The 19,525-nt window shown below is 27.2% G+C and overlaps 2 protein-coding genes across 4 annotated transcripts in view; both read left to right on the forward strand.

The window, feature by feature from the left end:
* Positions 1–2,996: 2,996 nt before the first annotated feature.
* Positions 2,997–5,834, forward strand: Mocs2B (Molybdenum cofactor synthesis 2B). 3 transcript variants are annotated; one of them, XM_089173016.1, is made up of 10 exons: positions 2,997–3,068; positions 3,228–3,299; positions 3,442–3,654; positions 3,731–3,877; positions 3,951–4,239; positions 4,681–4,945; positions 5,038–5,123; positions 5,192–5,442; positions 5,514–5,567; positions 5,654–5,834. In XM_089173016.1, exons 4-10 carry the CDS (start codon positions 3,737–3,739, stop codon positions 5,729–5,731), a joined length of 1,164 nt encoding a protein of 387 aa, XP_089029142.1. In that variant the 5' UTR covers positions 2,997–3,068; positions 3,228–3,299; positions 3,442–3,654; positions 3,731–3,736; the 3' UTR covers positions 5,732–5,834. The 3 variants fall into 3 exon arrangements, with proteins under 3 accessions (XP_089029142.1, XP_089029143.1, XP_015171240.1); XM_089173017.1 differs by having other exon boundaries at positions 3,043–3,061; XM_015315754.2 differs by lacking the exon at positions 2,997–3,068 and having other exon boundaries at positions 3,075–3,299.
* A 139-nt stretch (positions 5,835–5,973) lies between these two features.
* TTLL5 (Tubulin tyrosine ligase-like 5) overlaps positions 5,974–19,525 on the forward strand; it is a 42,668-nt gene continuing 29,116 nt past the window's right edge. The window contains exon 1 of the mRNA XM_015315881.2: positions 5,974–6,131. The gene's annotated coding sequence lies outside the window, so the exon portion shown is untranslated. The remainder of the gene's footprint in view (positions 6,132–19,525) is intronic.

The raw sequence follows: 19,525 nt of genomic DNA on the forward strand, positions 1-19,525 counted from the left end.
CTGAGTTACCACGAATATCACGATTTAATCATTTGTAATAAACAAAAAGAAAACTTTATTTTCCTACAAAGCTTCGTTTTTATTTTCCCCAGTAAAATAAACTTCTATCTTTGTTGTGTTAATTGTCTTGTCGAAATACATATACGCGTGTTCGTGTGCGAGCGTGTCATTAATAATTTATATAATTTCAACAACGAAAACAAACATATCGTTCTATATTGTTTCATAATACATTTTGTGAAAAAAATTGTCAAGAAAATAAAAAAAATGAATAAAAAAAACAAAGAAGGGATTAGCATTTGTAGGTGAACCAATCGCGGATAAACTCTTCCCTACAGTACGGATGCATCGTAAGTGCAACGTGCGCAACTACATGTTACAGCAGCGCGCATACACGAGTGCGCATGCGCACATAAAAGACTCACCTGCGCGATTAAATCCGTCCATCCAGAATCTTTTTCTCATCAGGGCCGATACTTTGGCGCTTTTCTCAAAAGACTTGTATCATTCTTCTTAACTTCGCTTATTTGATTGGTGCCACTTTATTAATTACGTATAAAGCGTTTTTATTTCCTCCTTTTCTTCGCGTAAATTACGAGTTTGTATTTATAAATGTGATTCGATGTTTTCCTTATCGAAAAATAATACTTTTCTATTATTCACCGGAAGTTATGTAATGCGACGAACTCACAAGCCGCGGCCCAAGCGAAAAATCAAGGGTTAAAATTTCACTTTATATAATTATACACATTGGAATAGAAAATAAACCGAGAAGTAAGAAGGTAGTAGGGGAGAAAAGAAAGAAAAAAAGAAATCCTTTGGCCTTTTGAATTCACGTACACGCTTGGCTAATAAACTTGGAATTTTTCCTCCGTTACGTCACATATTCCAGTATTAGTAGTACTAGTCGTGGTAGTAGTAGTAGTAGTAGTAGTACTAGTAGTAGTAGTAGTACATACTTGTATTCATGAAGCGAGCATCTCTAAATACACGCGTGTATACGTGTAAGAAAGATGTGACTACACCGAACCGGTTTTAATGTATGACAAATATTCAATTTTGATTATGCTTTAATGTATATTCCTTTTGACTTAGAAATAAAATAAAAGTGCGATTACATTATCCTTGATCTATTAGAAATCGTTCTTAAGGTTTTAGAATCTCCTACATATTCCATTTTAGATTAAAACTATACTACAAAGCGATACATTTATATATTTATATATATGTATATATAAATATATTGCACGTGAACGTGCACGTGTATTGTGTGGCACGTACAACAAATACGTTCGAATGCATATTCCAAGGCCGTTGGACGCTCTGACATACTGTAGCAAAGTTAGTGCAGTATCCATAAAATCTCGGAGCTGTGTGTCCTTCATTACAAATTATCTCGACGTTCTAGTACCGACAAAAGGAGACTGCATTTATAGAAATGTTCTTATTGCGTTGCGATTTTTCTCTCTTTATCTCATTTCTTTTTCTTACTATCATTCACTGTTTTCTTAAAGATAAACAGTAAATTATTGTAAATACATATAACATCTTTTTACTTTAGGAAAAGAACATATCGTTGGGTACGCTCCTGCGGAAGTTATACCCAAATCAATTTTGACCTATATACGGTGCAGCAGCAGCACCAGCAGCAGTGCCCCTGTCGATTACAGCTTGGCTCGACTTTGAATCACTTTTCTGATCAAATTTAATAATGTTAACGGGATTGCAAATATCTAAATGACGTCTTTTGATTGTTGCTCAATACGAGACGAAACTTGTCATGTTTTAAATGAACTAATGTACTAATGTAGAATATCGATATCATTTTCTCACACTCTTTCTTTGTGTCTCTGTCTCTCACTCTCTCTTATTCTTCTTATTCTTTGTTAGGACATATGTGTGGTATATATATAAATGTGTGTGTGTTTGCGTGTGTGCATGTATGTATGTATTTAGAACACTGTGTGATTCCTTGCTTCACCGTTCTCGTTTTTCTCAGCTGACCTTAATTTAGTCTAGGGTGTTTAAAGATCGACGATGCGCTATGTTTTTTTCTTTTTTACTGTAATTTTTTTTATTAAATTTTTCTATTTTCATCATATATATAAGATCTTTTTTCTTTTTAATTTTAATTATATCGCGATTTAACTAGGAAAAAAATACACAATTATCGCGAGAGGAAGAAAAAAGAGAAGAGAGGAGAGATGAGAGGAAGATGATGAAGTGGAAGAATGTTTGCGTTCTTATACCTATATTATGCGTTTAACACGTAATGAATCTTTAAGCCGTGTCACACCCTTAAATAGCTGGCATACATAAAATACGATAATCTCGTAATATTAGTATAATAAATAATACTTAGCGTTTGAACCGATATCGCGTAATTTGAAAAAAATAATTGTCTATCTTGTCTCTAGAGCGTGTTTAAATAACTTTCAAATATACGACCAGCTTCTATTTTATGTAAATAAAATTTATCTGAAGATCTCAATAGTCTGTTATACTTTATTTTGAGAATTAACCTTTATAACGTGATAATCGATTAATAAGATTTTGATAATTATTTATGTCCATATATCTGCTTTACTTATTCTTCCGTATAAAATTTAACATTTATATGTATATGTATATGTATATATATTATAAAATCAGTATTATATTATATCCTTGTTTGTAAAAGAAAAAAGAAAAAGTAAATTATTGTAATTTTTTTTCCTTTTTTAGCGATGATGCAGTGTCGTTTCAAATAAATCTTACTCATAAAATTTTATTTACATACTTAAATATAATTAAGTAATCACATTGTTATTGTGAAAATAGACGTAAGGAGTTGTGTAAGAAATTTATATATAAAATATATATGTATTAATATATATTTTATCGGATAGTTTACATTTGCTGAAAAAAAGAATTCGTATTAATATTTTTTTGCGCCCTTTTTCGAACAACATGAACCTAGTCACGTTTAGTTTTATTTATTTCGCGCATGCGCACCGATAACAAATGTTTCAAAATGTCCTTCCGGCGTAAGTAGTGGTTTTTATGTTTGTAATTTTCCTTGGTTAGTGGTATGTATTATTAAGCGATATCATTAAAAGTATAATAATATTAATATAATAGTGGTGAGAATATATAGATCGTGTGAATGTGAAATTTATTATATACAAGATATAATATGTATTTATTAAAATTTTTGATAACTAATAAATGTGAAATAACCTTTACAGATTATCTACAGAAACAGAATTATCTGTGATAGCATATTAGTGCGTGGTACATATCGAAGAGATACTAATTACGTAAGGAAAATTTATAAGAAATATAGATACGTAATGAAATATTTTAACTAGTAGAGTTTAAACAAAGAAACTATCTTTATTCTTATTATAATGAATAGACATGAGAATGATGTAAATGTGAATGTATTATTTTTTGCCAAAGCACGAGAATTAACAGGATTTAAGAAAACTAGAATTGTTATCAGGAGAAATATATCTTATGAAGAACTATTTGATATATTAATATCGACATATAGTTTGCATAAAATAAGCAAAACACTGATCTTAGCTGTGAACGGGGAATTTGTTAATGAAAATTCTCCTTTAAACTTATTGGATGAAAACGAAATTGCTATTATTCCACCACTAAGCGGAGGTATTTTTATAATTAATTATTTGCAACAGTTTGAATACCATTAACATATAAAATCAAAATTTCCTTTCGCTTTTAGGTTAAAATGGATACTGGAAAAAATTTTGTTCAGTTGGAGCAGGAAGTATTAAATTTTCAAGAAATATATAATTTAATAGTATCACCTAAATGCGGTGCAATATCTTCTTTTGTAGGAATTACACGTGATAATTGTGACAATAAAAAGGTATGTTATTTTCTTTTTAATATTTATATGATACATATTGCAATCAAAGTTAAGTGGCCGATTTGTGTCTCAGGTTACTAAATTAGAATATGAAGCTTATGAACCTATGGCATTGAAAGAAATGAATAATATATGTGACAAAATACGTTTACAATGGAATATTGAAAATATTGCAATATATCATCGTCTTGGTGAAGTACCAGTGACAGAAGCTAGTGTTATTATAATAGTTTCGTCTCCTCATAGACAAGATTCCCTTAAAGCTGTAGATTATGCTATTAATTCATTGAAAGCTTCTGTTCCAATATGGAAGAAAGAGGTATACGATACCGGAGAAACTAATTGGAAGGAAAATAAAGAATGTAAATGGTCAAATATTAAATAATCTTTTAATGTTAACATATTTTTATATATTTCAATATTTGTAAAATATTTTATAATGAGATATGTATACTTCTATTTAGTACAATTTTAATGAAATATTTTTTCTTATAGTGAGATGGGAATTATTTGTTGCTAAGGTGAAACGGGTATTAGTATAGTAATAGTATTAGTATATTAATATTATTTTTATATTATACATATTTCATAATAAATATTTGATATTGGGTGTATAAAGTATTATCTTTTATAAATATTTACAAATACATTTATATATGTTCAACGTTATTAATTATTTGAGATATATTTAATAAATATGTTATGCCAAAAGTTAGTGTACATTTTTTTGTGTAATTAATAATAAGAAAACAAATGAATTATCAAGGAATTGAATGACTAATGTATGATTTATCTTCTTATAGCTACTATCTCCAAATTATCACTTTCTGAAGATACTAATAATGATAAAGTAGAAAATTTGAAGGATTCGCTTAAAAATTCATGTTCGAATGAAAAAGATTCTTTTGAAGACGTAAAAGTTCCAATCGAAGAACCTGCTTTAGATGATCATAATCTTGTACAAATCAAAGCGAACTCAAATGAACTTAAACATAGAATAGAATCTTTTATTGAAAGAAAGCGTCAACAAGTAAATTTAGTAAACATACAAGAATTTTGTTGTAACAGGTTGGCATATGATAGAATGTTACATTAAAATTAATTAAAATGTATCAATGTATTTTTGAATATTATAAATTGAAATTTTATTTATATTTTAGAGAACAATATGATGAGAAACAAGATTCTTGTGCAAGAGTGGATGCTATTTTGATTAGAAGAAAAGATTCGAAAAGTCATGTTAAAGGTAAAATAAATGAATGTGTTTTAGGGGGAAGAAATAATTATTGTTAATTTATATATATATGTTTTTAGTGCATAGAGTATTAAATTCATGGGGACCTCAAACAGTTGACCGATCACGTTTGCACAATGCCAATAATCATACGACAAACCAACAAGATAGTAACAATTGCTCTTCGGTATTGGATGACCGTATAACTAACGCTGAAAAAATGTTAGGCATAATAAAACCAGTTCCTCGAGACGTTTATGAAAGATTAAAAAATATCGAGGATAGGATATTGTTTTTGGAAGGAGTATCTCCTGAGTATAAAAATTTGTGGGTAAGTAATTAAAATAAATGATGTATAATGATTGAATATTAGGTGATCTAAATTATATTACATGATTATAGATAGGAGAAGATACGAACAATTTTACAAGCGATATGAAACCATTTAGAAAAAGGGTAAATCACTCTTATTTCGTATATATTTTTTGTATACATACACACATTAATTTTTATTAAATTACATTAATAATATATGATTACAGACATATTCTACGGCAGAACTCGATTCGAAATTACATGAATTAGAAAATAAGTATGCAAAAACGATGAAGTATAATTGATAAGATAATTTAATTATATACATATATACAAAATAAATTGTAATTTTGTTTTTAAATAAGACATTTGATATCTTTATAAAAAAATAAAAACAATAAAATATAACATTATTATTTATTATTTAAAAATAGATAATACAAGATTAAGAATTTGTATTTTAATAAATTAAAATTCGCGCCAATTTGAAAATGTTGAGCGCGTCACCTAACGTCACGTCGCGCACTTTAGTTCATCGTTCGGCTAACAGAGGCAGTCTTCGTCGCGCTACCATACGGTATGGCCGTAGTTCGTCCAAGTTTTTACCTCCTCCCGAAATAATCCGAAGTGAAACGTTCATAAGGGATGCATCCACCGTACGGGAATTAGAACAATTTTGGTGTGTTACGGGTCAGCAGTTACGTGGTGAGTTTTAAGATCGAGTCTTATGTTTGTTACTGTTTTTTTTAATTTTTTTTTTTATTTCGGACATTCATCGAACAAAAGAAGAGAAAAGCACGCGGATAGCACGTCATTTGACATCTGAATATGACAGACAACCCCCCATTCTTACCCTCAAAGGATTGATGAACATTTGTCAAATGATATGGAAATTTATTTTCTTGCAATTATATCTTATCGTCAATCGTGTTTTAGTCGTTTAATTTTTTTAAAAATCTCTGACGAATTGGTACTTTTTCTGTCAGGATGACTGCAGAATGATAAACTCGAAAGACAGAACGTTAAGAATATTTTTACAATAGGATTAAATTGTTGTCTTTTAGCCAATTTCAATATTTTACTTTTGTTTTTTTTTCTTCTTCTTCTTTTAGCAACTAGTCAGGTATCAACGTATAATTGTCTACCTTATTTATATTTTAAAGATCACAGATTTATCTCAAATGAAAAACACACACGTACACGAGATATTCCTGTTTCAATAACATATATAACGCTATTTCCAAATATACATACATACACGTAGATAGTTATACTGAAGGATTAGGGAGCACATTTTTTTACACGTACTCTAATTCTACCTTATATTTATTTACTCGAATGAACACACATTCACGTTCCAGTTACGACTCCCGCGTCCTGTTTTCCTCGAACACCTCTCTAACGAACACGACTTTGGAAGCTTTTTATTATTTGGCAGTGCTCAAAATATATATCTATATAAAACGCGGATAGAGGAAATAGATATTTGTATTATCCGAGAATATTTGGCGCCTCTCGCGTATATATCTCGTCAAATTTTTTTTTTATTTTCTAACATATAAATAAACTTTTATTCTTTTCATTTACGTAAACGACAATAAAATACTCTCGCAACCGGGAAGTGATGCAATCGATCTTTCTTTTTTAACCGTCGTTTAAAAAATCGAACAAACAAATTAGAAGAATCTTTTGTCAGATGATAATTTATTTTGTTGCTATTTTGTTATTTAGTAAAATCGATTTGAAATCTATGAATAGATCAAACGATCGTATAACTCGTCATTGCATTACGTTTCCAAGTGTTTTATTTGTGAACATCACGTGGATTCTTCTCGTCAGAATCTAGCAGCTTTTAACATCGTAAGTTTGAACCTATTGATGTTACTCGAATGTTAGGATAACGAACTCTTGTTTCAATTTACGATCGTGATTTAGTAGCTGCTTTCCCAAACGAGGAAATCACGGGCTGATTCATTTCAGTACTCACGAGAGATACGATTAAATAAAATGAAAAAAAAAAGAGAAGGAGATTATCATCGTTTAATCATTATGTACATACAAATATACCTTTTACAGGTTTATGAATATTTTTATTAATTTTTTTCTTTTTTTTTTTTTATAAATTCCTGTAATCGAATTATTTAATTCTTTACGCTCAACTCGAAGGTTTTGAAACAAAGTTATTTTTTTATATTTCCGATTCTCGTTAAATAATAATAATTTCATTTATTCTTCTAAAAGATTACAAATTAAATCTTTCTAGAAACGTATTATGTAAAGTAATTGATAATGTGAGTAAAAAGAATCATTATAGAGTTTAAAGGGTTCAAAACAAATGTTAGTTCAAGCATCGTAACCAATTTCCCGCGTAATTTTCAAACACGATCGACAATTGACCAATCGTATCGTTTTTTATCAATTTAGCGTGAAAAAATATAAATTTAAAATTTCCTTTTTTTTTTCTTTCTTTCCCCTCTCTTTCGAAGGAAATTTTATTGTCGCGACAATGATGGAAAGTTATGAGGTGTACTGAGAGAGAGAGAGAGAGAGAGAGAGAGAGAGAGAGAGCTCGTTTATGAATGCTTCCAGTTTTCAAAGAAAATTGTGTCTTTTCTTTTTAAGCATTAGAACATGAAAAGAGAAAAGAAAATAAAAGAAAAAAAAGTAAAACAAAAAAAGTTAAACATGAATTTTTTATCGGTGGTTAGAATTTATTTCGTTCAAGTCGATGAAACATATTCTTGTTAAAAATTTTCAAACTTTAATGGATTTAATATTTTTAAAACAACCGATCGATGATTTATTTTTTTTTTTAGTTAGTTATCTGTAATTATTAAAAAAAAAGTAACACAACGTACATCTTGTGCATAGAAAATTAATTCTGAAGTATAAGGAAAAAAAATGCCATAATGGTGACATAAGACTAAAGTTGATTGTAATGCATTTTGATTGGCTAGTATGTTTCGATTTACATCGATAATATTCAATGAGAATCCGATTAAATCTTACACGTCACAATTTTTCTTTATTCTTTTTTTTTCTTGTTCTTATTTTTCCGATGTTTACAGAATTAATTTTTCAAGGTTTATACAATGCACGCGAGCACGCATATTTGTATCATTTTACATTTGTATCTTTGATAATTTTTTTATAACGTCATAGTAATAGCAAACAAAGGTACGATCTCTCGGGTTCTTTTTATTATGTTTTTTTATTCTCTTTCTTTTTTATGCTTCGTGTATGTTTTTCTTTTTATTATCTATTAAGAGAAGTAAATGTATGCGTTTCTTGTAAAATGTTGCAAGTTGTTAGACGCTTTCTCTTAATTACGTTACTCATTAGTTCATTATTGCAATAAACATTAATTTCTTTGGTAATCATAAAAGAGAATCTTAATAATTACGATTCCTCTGTGGATGATACATACCAAATCAAAATCTTGCATTTGAAAAAAGAATTTATTTGAATTCGTATGCACGTTAAATAAAAAAATGCAACTTCGTGGAATAATATGCATTTTACGTAGAATAAGAATGATATATATATATATATATATAAACATATACGTATACATCAGATTATCTAAACAAGAAATCGTTCCGAACACTTCAAATGAAGTTGGGCAATAGAGAATAAACATGAAAGAAAGAAAATAACAAGGAAGGATGAAGGGAAGAAAGGGAGGAAGGGAGGAAGGAAGGAAGGAAGGAAGGGTGATTGTAAAATCAGCCCTCTTTTTCGCATTTAATAACAGCTGCGCGTTAAAAGACTATATTGGATACACAATTATTAAATCGATAATTTTTTCGGCGTTACAGGAAATACTATTTCATCATATATATGTACATCGTATACGTATACATAAAATGCAATAGATTTGTCGTTTCCTTCTTAAAATTGTCGTCGTTGTCATCGTCATCATTGTCGTCGTCGTCGTTGTCGTCACCGTCGCGTCTGCATGAGTACAAAGTATATACGATCGTCTCGAGTACACGAGCTTGAAACTCACTTTTAAAACTAGCAGGGGTTAGCTAAAAGAAAAAGAAAGAGATAGAGAGAGAGAGAGAGAGAGAGAGAAAGGGAGAGAACAATTAAAACAAGAATTACAAAATCTCTAACAATTTTTAATTGATTTGTTTAATAATTATTTGAATAACAATGATGACTTAAACTAATAAATTTATTTCTATTTTTTTTAATTTAGTATTTATCAGGGAAGAGGCAAACACTGTTATCACATTAAAATGCAATTTATTTAATATTAGTAGTATTATTGTTATGTTACTGATAAAATATTGTTGTAGAATAAATTTTTTGAGTATAATATATTAAAATCATATTTTCGTATTAAAATACGTTCTTGTTTTGTTCAATATAATTTTCTTTTTATATCCCAACGTTTAACGATCGATAATGAGGTTCAGCACTAGTATTAACACACATTTCTTAATTTTTCTATTTTTTTTTCAATATATTTTATTATAAATATTTATTGAACATATCGATTGTAATAAAATTATTAAAAAGAAAAAATTACCTGTCAAAAAAATATTAAATTACTTGGGAAGTTTAGAACAAACTTTCCTGTAACAACCCCCACATAAACAACCCCTAAAAAAGAGAACACGTATAAGCAAAATAAGTAAAGTCTAAAAAAAACATGGAGTATCTATAATCGCAAGGTGTCTTATTTACGAACACAAGGTAAGAAACATAATAGAGGGGGGGAGGGGAGAGTAGGAGAGGTGGAGGGTAGAAAAAAGAAAGATTTAAGTAATTTCCAAAGTAGTATTCTCCAAGATTCAAGATCGTGTTAAGTGCACGACACTGTTATTAATTTCATCGACCCATTTTCCACCCGCGCACGGATACACCGTTGTTGAGTCTCTTATGTTAGTGTCCGGCGACCTTGTCCGAGTAACTTGCCGATTATGTCGACTCTATGCACTTACATATACGACAGGTGTGTGTTTATGCCACTTTCCTTCATCTCCTTCTCCTCTTCCTCCTCTTTCTTCTCCTCCTTCTTCTCCACCTTTTCTTTTATCTCACTCTTCTCGTCGTCTATTCACGTGATATGTTGTTTTAAAATACTACTAGGACGATATGTGCCAAGTAGTAATTTAAATGAACGTTTTTTTTCCAAACTAATCTCATTCGTGATTTTATTCACCTGATCTCTCAAATGATTGAGCTTGAGTCGTATCTTCCAACGATCTTTCAGATTACTGTAAATAATTTTTATTCTCGCCAATCTATTGGTTACAGTGATTTAATAGGTAGGTTTAGGTATTACTTGGATAATAATATGAGTTACTTGATAATGACCTAAGTACAAAAGAAATTGTAATGCACAAAATTTATTTCATGATTTATCTTGTAATATTAATAATTTTAAAATATTTTGAGAGGAAAGTAATTAAAAAAAAGTTGTTTTTTTATTTATTAAATATTATTTTTATATTTATATTAAAATTTTTACTTTATATAAAATTTATATAAATTTATATTTTTATTTTATAATAAAATATATTATAAATATATTTTATAAATTATATTTATATATATTAATAATATATAAATAAAAAATATTTAAAATTTTATAATATAAAAATTTAATAAATATTATATAATAATAAAATATTATAATAATTATTATAATAATAATATAATTAATAATAATTATATGTAATATAATTAAGATTACTAATTCATTTCGTAATTTAGATAAAATCAATAATAAATAAATCACATAAAATTGATTTTATTTGTTTTTTGACTAGTTTTATACTCATCAAAAAAACTCGACAAAATGATTTCCATTTCTCAACGACGAGTATACTCGTTAATATCACAGTTCTAATTGATTAAAAAATATTAATCTTGGCACATACTTTTCGTACAATCCAATAAAGAAAAAGTTCCATATTGTAATTTAAAATGCACACTTTATTTATCGTTGTGTTGTAAAGTCTCAATTAAAAAAAAAAGGAAAGAAAAAAAAAATTAGAAACTCGAAGGAAAATGTTACATTCGATTGAGATGGATAACAAGATAGATGGTTTAATAAAAAAAAAGTTTAGAAGAAAAGAAAAAGAAGAAGATATAGGGTGTCCGTTATCGCGATCCTTTTTACGTGCAGAATCAATTACAGTAGATCGAACGATGGTAATTTTCAAGCCAATTTCACAACCACCACCACTACCACCACCATTACTATCCCCTTTTTTCACGAATCCTACTATTAATGAACTTCTCCTTTTTTTTTTTGATCTTTTTCTTCTTTCACGTGTAGATAAGTCACGTTTATATCAAGGACTCGAACAATGTGATCTGTACTGATATTCAATTCCCAATATATTCCTAGTTTTATTTCGTTTGAAATGAGAAATAAAGATTATCGTTCATCGATAATCATTAGAATTTATTTTGTCGTTAACAATTTATCCAATTGATTGGATTCTTTGAAGAATTAAACGATACTTTCAAATCCAATCATTTTGTTCCTCTTATATTTTCTCAAATGTATTACACAGTTAACCCATTTACATCCAATGTAAAAATGATGACTATCATTTATTACCAAAGCGTGCAGATAATTCTGTGCTGCGAATGGTAGTAGGTCGACAATTAGGTGCTGTTATTGGACTGAAAATGTATCACCGGAATATATCTTATCTCATTTTAATTGTTGTTTAATACGTTTTTGATCGTACAATAACTCATGGTTTGGTATTACTAATTTGAATTAACATCGTTTACACAAATTTCATTTTCTTAATGAAAAATCAAATGAGTTGTTATTGGAATTGGGTAGATTGTTCATTCTAGCATCTCTGTTAATTTTCTGATAGTTCAATAACGCATTGTTTTTTATTTCAATTAAATATTATTTTTCAATTATAACCAAAATATTATATTATATAAATATTATTTATATAATATTTAAATTATAAAAATAATATTTATTTAATTTTAATAATATAAAAATATAATTATATTATTATATTTTAAAAAGATAATTTAATTAGGTTAATTACTTTCTTTAAAAATTATTTTAATTTAATATAAAAATATTTAGATTTATAATAATATATTATATTTATTTATAAAATTATATATAAAATTATAAAAATATAATTTCATTTGGTTAATTACTTTCTTTAAAAATTATTTTAATTTAATATAAAAATATTTAGATTTATAATAATATATTATATTTATTTATATAATTATATATAAAATTATGAAAATATAATTTAATTAGGTTTATTATATTTTTTTTTCAAATTCTTTTAAAAATTATTTTATTCTTTTTTAAATTAAAATAATTAAAAATCAAATACAAAGTGATAATACAAACCAAACCAATTGTCATTCCATGAGCGTTCAAACCAATTGTCTCTCATTGATAAAAAGTTACACACACATACACACACACACACAGCTTTGTGTCAATAATTATATCAATTACCTGTTAAAAAAATAGAACAAAATTTGTTTAATCATTTTATGATATAAAATAATTGTAATAAAAATAAATTCTTCCAAAATTGTCATTAGACCCCTCCCCCCATTCACCCCAATCTACCCATATTTTAAATACATTATAATAATTCGTATGATAATGAAAACGGTCATTATTATGAGTTTTTAATGATTGAAAAATGAATCGTTGGAAAATAAGAAAGAAAAAGAAAGTTAGTATTTTACGAAATAGTTTAAAAACTTTTAAGCGGTTGGCAGGATCGAAAGTGTTGGTCTCCTCAGTAAGTTGATCCGGTTACCCGATCGATTATGTAATGAAGCGAATGGGGCCGTACCGTTGGTTACTTCCGGAGTGGCCGACAGTTCGACTAGCAGTTCCCTGTTAAGAAAGACAGACCGTTACACGATTTGCGTTCACCAAGTAATTTATTATTCACCGAAGGAGGTGCAGACCTATCGGAAATACCTGTTGGTGGTCTCGTTGAGTGGGCGGATTAAGTCTACATTTTCACAATTCATCGTCACGATTAAAGGGCGATCTGTCTTGACAGAATATTTGCATAAATTTATTCCGAGAGTTTTGATATTATATTACTTTTCTTTCTTTTTTAGATATCGGGATACCAAGATAACAAAATTTCAAGCTGCAATTACCATATTTGTTAACTTGGTAAAGTTATAAAGTACCAAGTACAAATAATTGGTAATTTTGGTACCATAATTGGTAAAATTTACAACATGTGCAAGACTCATATTTTAAAGCTGCAATTGATAATAATTATAAAGAATTTTTTTATTGATTGATAAATACAAATTACAAAATCTATATATAAATTGTGCCTAATCGATAATCTTCAAAAGTACTTTACCGATTGTCTTGAAATTTTGACAAAACGTTGCATTCACATACAGCTAGGTTTTTATTACATTAATTTATTTATAAAATAATTAATTAATTTAAAAAAAAAGAAAGATACTGGTAAGTTCAACGCCATCTGTTGGTCATAGATTTCGGTTAGTGAGCAAAACATTTGAACATAACCTAACTTTTATTTATACGAAACGTTATATTTTGGCTCAAATGAGCCACAGTAGGGCACAGTTAATTAAACTATTAAATAATATTTGTTATTTGTTTCTTATGTGTTATTTTTAAGCATATACGAGAACCCATAAAGAATTAAAAATATGAATTACTGAAAATGTCACTATTTATACATTTATAAATGATAAAAATGTTTGTACAATATTTAGATAAATTCCATATATATGTATATTTGCAAATACATTCGTTAGGATTTCATGTATATTTTGATTATTCGAATTATTGGAAAGAATTTGAAACAGTTTATGAATGTATACGATACGGGATAGAGAGAATGCAGGTGGTGGAAAGGGTGTGCATACAGGAAATCGGAAAGTCTAGGAAATCAATACCGTTCCTTCGAAGGTCAAAAAAGAGAACTGAACTAAATATTCTCTTAAGTATATTTTGTCTTATGAGATAATCCTCAATAGTGTTTATCTTTACAAAAATTGCTTGAAATTATCACCCCAACCCCTTGATTTGTATCCAAGTTTGCACGATCGTGTTATTTAATTTCACAGTCTTTTCAAAATACCAGGTATGCGTCAAATATGTTGCCAACTTTTTTAGCATACCTGTCTAAAAATTTTCCAATATTGTCAATGAGTATCGAATATTTTAAAGGAGAGAACTGAGCATTGTAACTGAACGTATTAAATTGAATCTAACAGAACCTGTGACATCAAAATGGACAAGATAAATCTACAAGATTTAGGAATATTGTTTAGATATATAAACGAAGGATGATCATCATTTTGAATATTTTATATGAAGATAAACTGTTGTGAATGATTAAAATACAAAAGTACTTGTGAACTTTGGAACGAGTTTAAATGAGACGTATATATATGTATGAGCCCTTAAAATTCTTTTTGTGTCCCCCCTTGTTTAATTTTTAAACATAACCAAATTATTACGTGCTAAGATATTACAAAACAACTATATGTAAATAATTTATATTTTAATTTGATTATATATTTATACTAGGATGTTTTCGGTTACGTGTTGCTGTGGCTTTGTTATAAAATGTTGATTTAATATAATTCTAATTATTTAGTAAATTATAACAACATACAAAATAATACCACAATTACAATAGAATAATAATACTATAATAATACAATAAATAATAATACATAAAATAATAGTACTCGAAAAAATATAAAAAGTAAGGTTAAAAAATAGAAAATAATCGCGATTAAAACTATTCTATATACTAAGTTGAAAAAAATCACACAAAATAAAAAAAAATTCATTAAAATCGGCTCAGTAATTTTGAAGTTGATTGAAAATCAACAATGTTGACACTGAATTTTTAAATATAAAGAAGACTAGCAATATGAGACACTTAAGTTTTTGAAAGATTTGGAAATAAAAGATTAATGGAAAAGAAAAGTAATTGACGAATAAATGCAGTGATGATGAAAGGGGAGAGGTACTGTTTACAAATACAAAGTATTGAAAAAAGATAGGATTTTGAAAATGCAATATTAGAATAGAAAGAAAAAGATTCGGTCGGTGAACCAACAAGACCACAAGTGTTTCCCTATATATATCACATCGTGGTCGTTTGTGTGAAAGGTAAAATCGATCGATGTATTATAATAGGAAAACTCTCCCTTGTTCGGTAAGAGTTAAGACGAAACGATTGCGTGCGTTAAATGTATGGTTCGAGTTTAATTACCCATCGAAATCACCACCCTGTTAGTATGTGTTCTCATTAACGTCCAACAATCTTTTCCTTTTTTTTTTCTTATTGTTAGTATTATGGTACTATTTTCATTAAGTATAATAAGTATTAGGGGGACCGGAGAGTAATGTCGTTTTCACGTATGTCAATTCTTAGATTTTAAATTTTAAACAATAAAAATTACATAACCTCAAAAATTATTAAATTTGCCTGATTATATAATTTATAATATATTTTAGGATAAATTATTATTCCAAATATATTTATATTCAATATATATTAAAAAAAATATAAATATGTATATCATTATGTATATATATATAAATGTATTTTTATAATTTTTTAATAAATTAAAATTTTAATTTATTAAATCAAAATTATTGATTTATTCATGAAATTTCTTAATTTATTTATTTTAATATATATTTAATTTATATTAATCTTTATTTATTTTATATAAATAATATATATTATATAATTTTATTTTTTTATATTTTTTTATTAATAATTTAATTTTATATAAATAATATATAAATGAATATTTAAATAAATTAAATAACAAAAAAAATTAAATTAATACTTTTATATATAAAAATATATATTTATATTTAATAATTATTTAAATTATATTAAATCTGCTCGATTTTTTCATAATTAGATTTTAAAATCAAAATTTTAAGTTTCATTTTTAAAACACCGAGTTTCTTCAAACTCTTACACAATTGTACATGTCCATTAGGACCTTAAAGTTCAAATCTTTTCAATCCCTCTCGCGTGTTACACTTTAGACTTTTAAATCCATTCATGTATATTTTTTTTTATAATTTCTTTTTCCATTTGTGTTTTCTTTGAAACGGTTGATGGGGTTGAATCCTACTGTTTGTACCATGTACCGTCCTAATGGATCCCTGTGCAACCGTTTAGAATTTAAAAATAATCGTTTTTTTTCGAGCTTGATGGAACCTCTGTTAGTATGTTTCTTTCGTATTTGTACTTTCATTTTTTATTTATGTGTGTCGGTAGTTATAATGGTATAATAATTAAAAATATTGCATAAATTATGTAAATATATTTAAATAATAATATTTGATATATAATAATTGTAATATATTGTAAATAAATATATTACATTTATTAAGTCTACCGGAAAATTCTATCCGTTGAAACAAACATTAGTTCAATTTTTCGTCACTAGGGGTAAGGCCCCATTTCTTAAAATGGAATACACAAATTGCCACCATGTTGGCAAGAGTTTAAAAGTAATTCAATTAATTCATTGTTCAAAATATGAATAATTTATTATTTTTATTATTGTATTTTATTTTTAAAATGGACAGAATTTTCTAATAGACCTAATACTTTTATTACAAAATCAATATTTACATATTATATATATTATAAATAATATAAATATAAAACTACAAAATAATAAAAATCTAATTTAATTTACAAAATTAAAAATTAAATACACAAAGTGATACAAACCAAACCAAACCAATTGTCATTCCGAGTGTCCCTCATTTATTAAAAGAATAAAAATAAAAAATAAATATACAAAAAGAAACTATAATTATATATGCAGGTAATTTGAATTTAAAAGACTTCAGACTAATATAAAAATAATTTTTTTTTCATGGTTTAATCTCGAAAATTTTAGAAAAGAATAAATTGAAAATATTTCAACTCATCCTCTTATATTTAACATCACAGTTTAATAAATACTCTATTATTTATAATAAATTATTTATAAAAATTTTCTCTTTAATTTATTATAAATTATACATTATAAATAAATAAAGTATTACAGTAACATATTTAATATTATTAAAATAATTCTCTACAATCCTATAAATTATGTGCAATAAAATCGTTTAATTCTTTCTTTTTTTTTTTTTTTTAAATATAAAAATTAAGTTAGATCAAAAGATGATTTAGTTTATTTCAGAGATGAGATATATAAAAAAAATAGAGGAAATGTATAGATAAAATTTATATGACTTACGTATCATTAGAGAGAGATCACGAAAATGTAGCAACTTCTTCCTCTTTGACATTGTGCCAAAAATACGTTTCCTCTTTCTCTTTCATCGTATCTCCCACTGACGAACATTGATAGAGAGAGAAAGAGAGAGTGTGTATGTGTGTATGTGTGTGTCTGTGAGAAAGAGGGAAGAAGAGAGGGTTACGTAAAAAAAAGTATGAAAAAGGAAAATAAAAAAAAATAAAAGTTAAGTCGAAGACTACTGAAACGAAGCATGTTTCCTGAATTTGAGCCAAATAATGAAAGTTGAATTCTTAATTGAAAATAATAGAAGGTTTCCGGTTTAAACAATTATCGTACGATCGTAAATATAAGATCTTTCAAAATTTCATATTTTGAATTATATCAAATATTTAGATAAATTCCTAATTTTATATTATTTATACAAATATTTTATAATATATTATAAAATATATTTATTTATATTTATAATAATTAATATATATTATATTATTACTATTATATATTATAATATTTATTATTATTATAATATATTTATATTATATTATATTATAATATATTATAATATAAAAATAAATATTTATTCTTACTTATATTTACGTTCCTACGTTTTTTATTATTTATACAAATATTTTATAACATATTATTAAAATTAATATATATTATATATTGTGTTATTATTATTATTATATATTAATATTTATTATTATTATAATATAAATAAATATTTATACAATATATATGTGGGGTGTGTTGAAAATCGAAGAGGTTGTGTGTGTAAGTCTGTGTGAGTCCAAAGGTCCGAGGGGTTGTGTGTGTAAGTCTGTGTGAGTCCAAAGGTCCGAGAGGTTGTGTGTGTAGGTCGGTGTGGGTCCAAAGCTTCGACATGTTGTGTGTGTTAGTCGGTGTGGGTCCAAAGGTCCGAGTGCGTTTGGAACATGCGGGGTGGGGAAGAAACCTCATAAGGAGAGGACGGTCACGCATCGGGGGTTGTTTTTTTGAGAGAGTAGCGTGGAGAGAACCGAGTGACGAGAGCGAATGAGAATAGCGAGTACAGAGTAGCGAGTGAGTAGTGATTCTGTGAGTAGTGAGTAAGTGCGAGAAGTTGCGAAGCGTTATTGTAATTGTAATTGTAATAAGCAATAATTTGTGAGAATAAAAAGTATCTTTTATATCTCAAGTAGTGTCGGCAACACGGGGGAATTAGATATCCTTAGCCGGATACAGAACAATTGATTTCCCTACATATATAAAATTATAAAATTTTGTAATTAAATTTAAATAAGTAGGTTGGGTTGAAAATTTTCGAGCTTACATAGAAACAAATATTTATTAAATAAATAAAAAAAATAAAAAAAATAAAAAAATAATAATAAAATGATAGTGATCAGAACTCATCAACCTATCTTTGTACAATAATAACAAAATGAAATATAATATCGAAACAAAAGTATAAAATGTTTCTTTAGAAATATGTGAAACGTGATGAACAATAAAAAAAAGGTTTTGATATTGTTATCGGTATTACGATATGGGCCAATGAAAGGAGAAGCGCATTGACGTGTTCAACGAAATGGAAAGAGACAAGAAGGTGGGTTGGACAAGGTCGTGATCAAACGAAGATGAGAGAAAATGTTGGGAAACGTGCCAAAGTCGTTAGGCATTGCGGAATTATCCTCTTTTTCCTCCTTCTCGTTCACGTTTTCATCATATATTCGTCACCTTAAAACAAACACTGACCTAAACACATGTATTTCTTGTATCACTCTCACCCCCACCTCTTTCTTCTATAAACCAATGTGAATGGAAATCATTTTCATCAAATTTTCTAT

Source organism: Polistes dominula, unplaced genomic scaffold (assembly GCF_049000335.1).
Source record: "Polistes dominula isolate Pdom_NZ unplaced genomic scaffold, Pdom_raw_medaka contig_22, whole genome shotgun sequence".
Lineage (NCBI taxonomy): Eukaryota > Metazoa > Arthropoda > Insecta > Hymenoptera > Vespidae > Polistes > Polistes dominula.

Coding starts and splice junctions, on each gene's coding strand:
- Mocs2B (XM_089173016.1), top strand. CDS start 3,737: ATGGATACTGGAAAAAATTTTGTTCAGTTGGAGCAGGAAGTATTAAAT. Junction 4,946..5,037: donor CAAGAATTTTGTTGTAACAG/GTTGGCATATGA, acceptor TTTATATTTTAG/AGAACAATATGATGAGAAAC. Junction 5,124..5,191: donor TTCGAAAAGTCATGTTAAAG/GTAAAATAAATG, acceptor ATATGTTTTTAG/TGCATAGAGTATTAAATTCA.